The sequence below is a fragment of the Typha angustifolia genome, chromosome 3 (assembly GCF_048772165.1).
Source record: "Typha angustifolia cultivar Huaian chromosome 3, ASM4877216v1, whole genome shotgun sequence".
In the NCBI taxonomy this organism is placed as follows: Eukaryota; Viridiplantae; Streptophyta; class Magnoliopsida; order Poales; family Typhaceae; genus Typha; species Typha angustifolia.
This window is the reverse complement of record NC_133241.1, coordinates 4,402,810-4,412,975: the sequence shown is the minus strand read 5'-3', so window position 1 is coordinate 4,412,975 and position 10,166 is coordinate 4,402,810. Positions and strand designations below refer to the sequence as shown.

The window sequence follows — 10,166 nt, the reverse complement described above, 5'->3', positions numbered from 1 at the left end:
TTTAGAAGATTATTCATGATCTCTAACTAGAAGGTGAACTTTGATCAATCAGAATTTTATGTGCCACGTTGGCTTGGGTTGGAGCAGGTCACTCATCTTGGGGTAGTCTTGGGCTTGTAGATGAGGAGCATGCACTTTCTCTACTTGGGGGTGCTGGCCTTTGGCAGCTGGATCAAAATTAAGGACTATAAAGACTTGATTGATAGGGTTAGTAAGAAGCTCGTCGGCTGAAAGCATAGCCTGCTAGCTACGGAGGTAGAGTGATGATGATGAAATCCACATTACTAGCCATTCCTATTGGCTCGAGTGCACTTAGGTTTTGGATACTATGCTGGAGGATATTATGAAGAAAGCAAGGTCCTTTTTTTGGGAATCCAACAAAAGCAAAGACCTTCATCTTACTAATTGAGATATTCTATCTAAAAGAAAGTTAAATGTGGGCTTGCAATAAAGAATCTCAAAACCACTAGAGACCTCATGAGTAAGCTTGTTCTCAAGGTTCTCAATAGGAAGGATGCACCTTGGATTTGAATTTTGTCAGCCAAATATGGTCAGGCCACTCTAGCAACAGTCGAGCCTTGGGTCATGGTGATCCCCTAGAACTGTCAACCATGTGTCATCCACCTAAGCCCTCTTTTCAATACTTTGGTAGTTGATGGCAATTGGAGGTCAGATTAGCTCATCCGCAAGGCTGGGTGGGATCTCACCTTCAATATCTCATCACTCCCTTTGGGTGATGCCACTATCGCTGATACTTGGATCCGATGGCCGCACCCAAAAGAAGAACCTCAGGCTTCTTCCATTTACTCTTTTTTGTCTCCCACATTGATGAACATTTGGTCAGGTTGGAAGGTACTATGGAGCTTAGCCCCGAGTACACACCTTTTGTTGGTAGCTTCTTTGGAATAAAATTCCAACCCGCTCATATCTTTAAAACTTGAAAATCGCATTAGAGGAGCATTGTGCTCCTTGTGGGCTATATAGTGAGACCATTGGACACCTCTATTTTGGATGTAGCTACACATAGTGGGCTAAAATTGGATCAATACGGAATGGTTCATTGATCCTAGCAAGAGCAAAAGGGTCAAGGGTATGATTGCATTCGGCGTTTGGATTCTTTGAAAACAAAGGAATGTAGTTTGCTTTGATGGGAGTGTTGCTCAACCACAAGCTACTGCACACAGGCCAGTTTACTTGGTTGCATACTACGAAGATACCATGCTAACCCTAGTTGATCTGCCCTCCCGATTATAGGCCAAGTAGGGCTTTCCCGACCCAGGTTGGGTCAAGTTTAATACTAATGGATCATTTGTCTTAGGAGAGTGTCAGGGTAATTCTTATGAGAGTGGGAAAATGTGGAAGCTTACTATGACAAGGAAACTGATCAAGAGAGTGAAAGGGGAGCTGCTAAGGAGGAAAAAAGAGCGAGGTAGGAGCTATCCTTTGCTATGAGAATAGCGATCTCATAGTGACTGCTTGGAAACCTATTATGGGTGTGTCTGCTTTACTAACAGAGATGTGGGCGACCAGCTTAGGCTTGCATTTTGTTAGACTGGTACCAATGTCTGCCTCAAGTCTGATTTTAAGGAGTAGGTGCAAATCATGCGTTAAGGAGACGTCGATTCCTTGGCGTGTTAGAAATATTGTTTTGAAGTGTTTTACACTTCTTTCTTCCTTTGAGGAAGTTAGCTGTCTCCCATATTTTTTGGGAATCCATTGCGCATCCATTGGGCAGAGGGTCAAGATAGGAAAACCTCCCATACTGTCTTTTTGCTGCAAGGGGAACCTATCCCTCCTGAATTATGTAATCTGCTTGATTGAGACTGCCAAAAGTATAGACAAAAATAATAATAGCTGATCACAGCTCTTTATCTCCATACATACATACATATATATATATATATATATATATATATATATATATATATATATATATGTATGTATATCAAGTATATGCTGCGGAATGGTAACAGATGGTCAAGTATCAGGGGTAAGTAGTATATGATTGAAAAAGAAAAAGGTATCTTAACAGAATAGAGTACCTTATTACATTCAAAAAACACCAACCGCCTTGCAAGGAACAGTGCTATACACTTGGTTCTAGAAGCAGGAAAACAGACTTTCCAAACAAATAGCTAATTTATTGTTTTAATAAGGGAATCCTCAAAGACTGTACATGGTAAAGATCTGAAACTCGCAAGAAGACTGTTAACGAGCATTCCATCACAGTTGCTGATCAAGATATGGATCCTTGAAAGACTTCGATCCAACTCCTAGATATCCTCCAAGACTTCCAGAAACTTCAGAAACCCGGCTATTGAGCCATGAGGTACTACGTGTCAGCCAACCTGCTTGTGTTTCGGTTGCTTCTTCGGCCATGCTCTTGCTTTCTTCCTCCAACAGAATTTCGAGCCACCTTTTTGCCATGTACTCCTTAACTGCTTCCAACCCCTTGTTCACAATTTCCATGGGTGGGATAACAAGAGGATTCTGGTCCAAGTTGAGCTTTTCGAGTTTATCAAGCCGACCGAATGTATCAGGCAGCACATGGATTTGGTTGTTACTGAGATCAATTTCTTTAAGATTAATCAGATCACCAAAAGTGTCAGGAAGTTCCTGCAAGTCACTGAAATTACTGCCCAAATTTAGAGTTTCAAGATTTATTAATTTCCCTATGGCATATGGGAGGCCCCGAAGTTCATTGAAGTGGGCATCTAGATGGCGCAATGAAATCATCTCGCAAACAGAAGAGGGGAGTGAACGCAGTTTATTGAGGTGAACAGAGAGCTTCTGCAGATTCACTAGCTCATACCCGATGTTAGTGGGCAGATATGCGAGCTCATTGTAACTGGCATCCAGCTCAACAAGGGATCTGTGATTATAGCAACTGTGTCAGATTCTGACAATATATTAGAATTCAACATTATGTTTGGAGATAGTACCTGCATTTTGATATGCTATCCGGCAATGCCTTCAGCCTGTTAGCTGATACATCTAGAATCTTCAGATTAGACAGCAAGCCAACAGAATCAGGTAAGGAAACTAAAAGATTCGATGAAAGATGGAGCTCCTCTAGACAATCCAACCCTCCGATGGCATCTGGAATAACCTATATTGCGATCCAAAAAGGCACCACATGGCATTCAAATTTTAATCAGATATTTGCTATTTAATGTAAATTACCAGCCATGGCAATCACTTTCAGAATCAGACAAGGATTATTATTCTCAGTAAACTATCCTCAACACAAGCCCATTGTGACAACATATGACTTTCTGAAATGGTATAAAGAAATAACATTTCAACTATTCAATGCTGCTAATTTGCTATAATAATTAATGTTATGATGATTAAAAGTTTAAAACTTAAAAGGTTCAGCTGACTAGTATTTTTGTATTCAAGCTACAAAAGTGCTCATAGTGCTGATTAACATATGCGCACATGTGCATGTGTTAATCTGGGGAGCTGGTGATACTGAGTTACTGACATGATGAATGCCAGCCGAAAGAGTACTAATCTGTTAAATGAGGCGTAACTATGACAGTTCGCACCTAGAGCATACTAGTAACTTTTATGATGAAGCAGTTCGACATTTCAACCTATCATTTACGAGAAAAGGATAAGCATGATACAAGCCATTATTGTAATACAAATCATCAGCAATAGTAAAGGCAGAATTTACCAATCCATAAGTAAGATTATTTTAATGAGTACAAAATTTATAGCCTGCAGTATTATTGAAATCAGCCATATCCTAATTGATGTGACTTTCTTCTCACAATATTATAGAAAGAACATCAAAAGAAGTTGAACCAAGGTTCGAAGTATTGTTCAGCACTTCCCGATTCGCAACCGAGATTCAAACCGGTTTTTCCTTGGTTTCAGCCCGATATCGGCCGTATCTACCAAATATCAACAAATACATATTTGGTCAAATCGTCCATATTGGCCATAAATACAAACTTTGATTTTTCTTTTATGCGGATATATGTGGAACAGAGTCACATGTTATAAATTGCATCTAATCTAAATACAATTCAAGACATGAGACATCAATTATCGATCTCTTAATGTCCAGCATGGCACATTTTATGTTTTCTTCATATTTTTCTCTCTTTTCCCTTTTGTATTTTTTTCTTTTAACACTCCTACAGTCACCTGTTACAAAGGTGATTACTTGCCTCATCTACAGGAGGCTTCCTACCACCTCTATTTTAGAGTTGATGATGCAATGAGCACAAGAATGGAAGATATCATTCTTTGTATTTTCATTCTTTATATTATATTACTACTATCTTACGTAAGTAATCTAAATTTTCTTATCATTAGTTTCCTCAACTTCTACTATAATATTTTTAAGAATTTAAGTAATTAAAAAATATTCTAAAACCAAAATGGCCAATATTGCTAATATGTATCATTTTCTCTGGTGGCCAGTACTGATACATAGAAGTATAGAACCTTAACAAATTTAGTTTGTAGATTTGTACTATCATTTAAACAAGGAAGATGGAATGGAACTTGTAACTTGATATAAGCAGTAACAAGTGTGTGTGTGTTTCTTTCAATCTTTTACACCTAGGAAAAGAAAGAATATATATATATTGTTGCACCAAGAGCCATAGCTTCCGTAACCAAATGAAACTCTGAGAAGTTTCATCTTTTTAGTAACCAGAATCAGGAACAAAATAGTCACTTGGAACCTTGATTCAGCCTAGCACAATAATGTGAAGTAAAGGGATCTTTCATATATATATATATATATATTAACTTCTTATTGCCAAATCAAAAACTCTTCGACTCGATTATGCAATTGTTTTTCTAACAAAATTCATGAAACTAAAGGACTAGTGTTAAAAACTTAATCTTTAATCAACTAAACGAAAACTTTCACCCATCTTATCCTTCTTTAACCAACATATTGATCCCTTCGTAATCTCGTGATTTTGTCGATACTCGATATACATTTGTTGCAACTTTCACTTTTGCTAAGAAGAAAAACTATCATAATTTACCATCCAATAATTTTTGAAGTATGAAGCACAGAAAGGTTACGAATACGACAAAATACCATTATTCAGTAAGACAAATTTTAAGGAGAAAAGGATATGTTTGTTTATTACATCAGTAGATGTGAATTTGATATGAGTATTCATATTCCAATGCTCACTAAATAAATGCTTATTAGTTTGCTGCTACAGCTAGATTAATAACTTGCTAACTTCGAGCATGCATTCTTTATTTGTAAAGAAAGGCATTTCAAAATGGTATTAAAATATTTTCAAATAATCGTCAGTTAGTTCCATGTATCATCTAAATTCACAAAATATCAGAATATCAACAAATGGCATGATAAATCAAAAAGAAACACTACATGTTACATATTGGATAAACTACAGTGCAAAATAATTGTATACATGCCTCCCATATTTCAGATATCTAATTTAAATTTTGCTCTCAACATCAAACTGATTACTGCAAGAATCAACATGTTCCTTCGTACCACTAGTTAGTCTAGCCTCTCTTGAATTAGGAATTGCATATATTAAGGTGGTCTTTTGGTTTGAGTTCAAGGATTTTCCTTAAACTTGGTCAAGGAATACTAACCATATTTAGTGTCCAAACGGTAGTTTATCACTGATTACATTCAAAAGATGAAAGAGGAGAGAAAAAAATAAAATAGGTATAAGTTTGAATTATTCTCAAATTGTAAATTTACTGCTAAAATGACTTGCAAATAGATTTTATAAATTTAATAATAATATTTCAGAACTAATATCCAACATTGCAAAAGACATTTTAGTCCATTTACATGACATATTGTTAATTTCCCTCCAGAAGAAAGACATTTTGCACTCTTTTACGTTAAATCAAAAGTAATAATATTCTCAAATTCCCTCCAAAATATACACTTTTTCATTTTTTTCTAAAATTCTCTCCAAAACCAAAACTTAGTAAGTTATTATGGATTTACAGTCCCGCAAGCCCGCGACCACCTTAGTAAGATATATTAAGTTCTATTTAACAAAAAAAACAAAGCTTGGTATGCTATTGCAAGCTTACAAGCCCGCAATTGTCTTACCTAGTTATATTGAGGACTTTTTCAAAAAAGGGGAAAAAAGGAAAAATAAAATATAAAGATCTTCTCACCTTTTTATGTTATATCAGAAATAATATTGACACCCATATTTTCCAATTTTCTCTCACATACCCTCAAATTTCCTCCAAAATGTTTTCTCACTTTTTTTAATTTTCCTCTGAAAAACCAAAGCTCAATAAGATATTGTGGCCTTACAAGCCTACAATCACCTTACCAAGCTATTTTGAGTACTACTTTAAAAAAACAAGAAAACAAAGCTTAATAAGTTATTATGGTCATACAAACTTACAATCACCTTACCGAGATATATTGAGGACTTTTTAAAACTACATAAGGCTAAGAAATGAGTAGCTGTCGCATTGAAATACTACACTAATTCCAAACGGAGATAAACAACTTCCATTTAAACCATTTAGTTTGTTCTCTGTAAAATCTAGACATTACTATGTTCACTTTAATACTTTATAGACGAATATGGCATACACGTTAATGTTCAATCCTTCCAAAGAAAGCTCTATTAATAATCCTTCAATTAATATTCTAGTGAAACAAGCATTATGCCATCATGTGCATCACTATCAATACATAGTTTAAAGGGAAGGACAAGGTGAAACAAAATTGTTCCATTGTAAAAATTTTGTTTCCCTTCTACTCTAGGTGCACCTCATAGTGGAAAATTCATACTTTCTTATAATAATATGATAATGGCATTCAATTCCACACTCGTATAAAAACTACCCAAAAATGACATCTATATTTTGCTTCATGTCTTTCATTAACTCTATAAAAAAAATCCGATCTTCTCTTCTAACTCCACAATTGTATTATCATAGCATATGTACTTGGCTGGTTGCCAATCCACATTCCTCTTTCAATGTGCATGACATCTTGGAAGAAGCCACATTATTCGACCAGAGTAGTCTCATAGAAAATTTGTTAATACCTTGGATATTGGGTCACAAACAACCCATTTAGGTTACATTCACTCATTTTTAGCGCTGAACTACATTACGATAAAAATGAAGACATCAACTTGAAAAGAAAAAATATTTCCATTAAGAAAGTAAAGTTAGGACTATTTTATCTCGGAAATAAATTGATTTAAAATATGGAAACAAATAGTTGTGCAAGAGAAATGAATAAGAAGAAAGAATACAGAATAAGATGAAAAAACAATGACTTCTGTTCAATTCTATTGATGTGAAACTGTTTCCTGAATGTCACTCTTATTGTCAACTTAGATAAGGGAAGGCCTTCATTTGGGTAGTTCTCATACTGCTAACAGTAGGCATACCTAAAATACTCTTTTTCTCCAATTAAAAACTCTACGATAGTTTATCATAGAAAGTAGAATTTTATTTCACATAACAGAAAAAGAATGGAATGTCATCAGGGAGGAGAAAGTGTAAACAAACCTCTAGCTGGTTATTGGAAATATTCAGATAGACTAAGCCACGCAGCTTCCCAAATGCTTCCGGGAGGTGCTTCAACTGCCGGTCCGACAACTCCACCCTATCCAAGCACTTCCCTGCCGCCCCTTGCAAGATCCCGATGACCTCCTCGTTCACGTTCTCCTCCTCCTGCCCGCCTGCCGAACCCTCATCCTCAAGACCGCCATCCTCCGCGGACCGATAGATCTTATCGAGCCTCTCCTCGGCCTCCCTCAGCAGAGTCTCGTAGGCCCCGTGCATCTCGTCGATTTGGATCACGGCGCGGCACGCAACCAATTCCTTCTCGGCATTCGCTCGGCACTCCTTCTCGCGCTCCGCCTGCTCCGCTCGCCACGCCAGCCGGTCCACCTCCTCGGGGCGCGGGGAGCGAACGATCTCCTCGAGCTGTCGTGCCAGCGCAGCCTCGATCTCGGCGATACGGGATCGGGCGACGTCGACGGCCTCGTGGTCGGGGCGGTCCCCAAGGGTGCGGAGGATGGAGCGGGTCTGCGCCACCTCGGAGATGGCGTGGGCCATGGCGGCGAGGACGGCGGGGTCCTTGAGGTGGGGCATGCGGTCGACGAGATCCACGTCATCGCCGGCGCCGGAGGAGGAGGAGGCAGATTTGATCGGAGGCTGCTCGATGTCGAACTCGGTGGCGGAGGACGAGGAGGATTTGGAGCCGATCTTGGAGGAGAGGGAGGGGTGGAAGCGGGAGAGGACGTACGAGAGGATGGGGTGGGAATTAGGGTTTGGATCCATTGAGGGAAGAACGATGGGTAAATGGAAAGGAGAGAAAATAAATAGGTGTAGGTTGATTGCTTTGTGCGGCAAGAAAATAGAGATGATCGTAGCGAGGGCGGTCTAACTAAAGTTCTGTCGGATCGAGCGACTTGCAGTTGGAAACTAATTCTAAAACCCTATAATTTTTGCCATCTCAGTGCATGTATAAAATTAGTATAGATAACAACGATTCTTAGTGAATTTACCGATATACTAATATATTGCTACGGGAGAAAAAGATCAGAGAAAGGGATGTTTAAATCACTCTCTGCTACGGGAGAAAAAGATCAGAGAAAGAGATGTTTAAATCACTTTCCCAAAAAGCAACTTATAAATCAAGTTCTAAGAAAGATATTTATTACATATGAGTGGATCAAGAACTAATATATGAAAAAGAAAGTAACCAGAACTATCTCTTCAAAATTAGAGATATTTGCATAGTCTGTCTTATAATAAAATTATAATTTATTTCTATATTTTTATTATTTATAAATTAAGTTTTATAATTTAGCGAATATGAATAAAAAAATATCATTATGTTATATTTGTTAAGCTAAACTTAACCAAACTCTTAGGTTAAGCTAACTATACTAGAAAGATTACAAAAAATATTCCCAGCTAAATTTTAGTTATTTTTCAGAAAAAGTTAAATTTGATAGAATATTCTCATATGATCAAACGGTGTTAGTTTAAATGGTATTTTTCACGTATATTTAATAAATAATAATACTTAATATATAAATAATAAAAATATAAGATGTAAAGAGTAATTTTATTAAAATGTAGGGTGTTATATGTATATTTCTTTTAAAATTAAAAGCATATGGTCAATAATCACTCCGCAACTTCACCAAAACAACAGCAGCCGAGGTACATTGCACGTAAACTATCAAAGTAGAAAATTCATGAAATTTGTCCTCAAAATCTACCTTTCATCAACAGCTATTATGAAAATAATACAACTTGAATACATTATATTTATGAGATAATTTAACAATACTAAGCTCAAGAAATTTTAACATGTTAGACATAAGTTAAACTAGAGAAGCAACAATAGTAGCAAGTAGAAAGACTTTTATCCTATTAAAGCAATGTAGCACTTAATACTACCATCACTCTATAGTAGTATTTATAGCATAATGGAATATCATAACCCAACACTAATATATAATCATCATAGTAATTCCTTTTAGCTTTGTCCTATCACTTCCCAAGGAAAATAACTAGTCTTATACTAACATAACACTAAGTTGATAAGGAATTGTACATTCGTGAGCCACAAATTTTATATTTAATTGATAATGATATGTATTTATTGAAGAGTTGGGACAAGTAAGAGGGCTAATATATTCTGTGATTTTTCATATCTCATGTCTCTTGAAAATGTGTGCAATTTTGATCGACAAATATCATCTTTTTAACACTAAATTTTATATTTAATTGATAATGATATGTATTTATTGAAGAGTTGGGACAAGTAAGAGGGCTAATATATTATGTGATTTTTCATATCTATGTCTCTTGAAAATGTGTGCAATTTTTATTGACAAATATCATCTTTTTAACACTTCACATACATAACGATAAATAGAATAGTAGAATATTTAATCATGTATAAGTGATGTGAGGTAAGTGCATACTTTTTTAAATATATCTCTATCTCGTCTTTTCTTGACTTGACTTGACTTAAGCTATGTGATTGGATCATAACAATCCATTTTGCTTCTGACTCCTTGTCCTCAAGATGATTAGTATGTAAGCTAAAATTTTTGGTTTACGTCGTGTTTGTAGGCTCACAGGTCTGCATGTAGATATGACTCAATTAGCTAACGCGGGTCCACCGGATCATTCCA

At 36.4% G+C, this 10,166-nt stretch overlaps 1 protein-coding gene across 1 annotated transcript; it reads right to left on the bottom strand.

The window, feature by feature from the left end:
- Nucleotides 1-2,025: 2,025 nt before the first annotated feature.
- LOC140780241 (plant intracellular Ras-group-related LRR protein 3-like) lies at nucleotides 2,026-8,494 on the bottom strand. The gene is made up of 3 exons (XM_073125655.1): nucleotides 7,516-8,494; nucleotides 2,943-3,109; nucleotides 2,026-2,872 (listed from the first exon to the last, which is right to left on the bottom strand). Exons 1-3 carry the CDS (start codon nucleotides 8,290-8,292, stop codon nucleotides 2,224-2,226), a joined length of 1,593 nt encoding a protein of 530 aa, XP_072981756.1. The 5' UTR covers nucleotides 8,293-8,494; the 3' UTR covers nucleotides 2,026-2,223.
- Nucleotides 8,495-10,166: the final 1,672 nt, after the last annotated feature.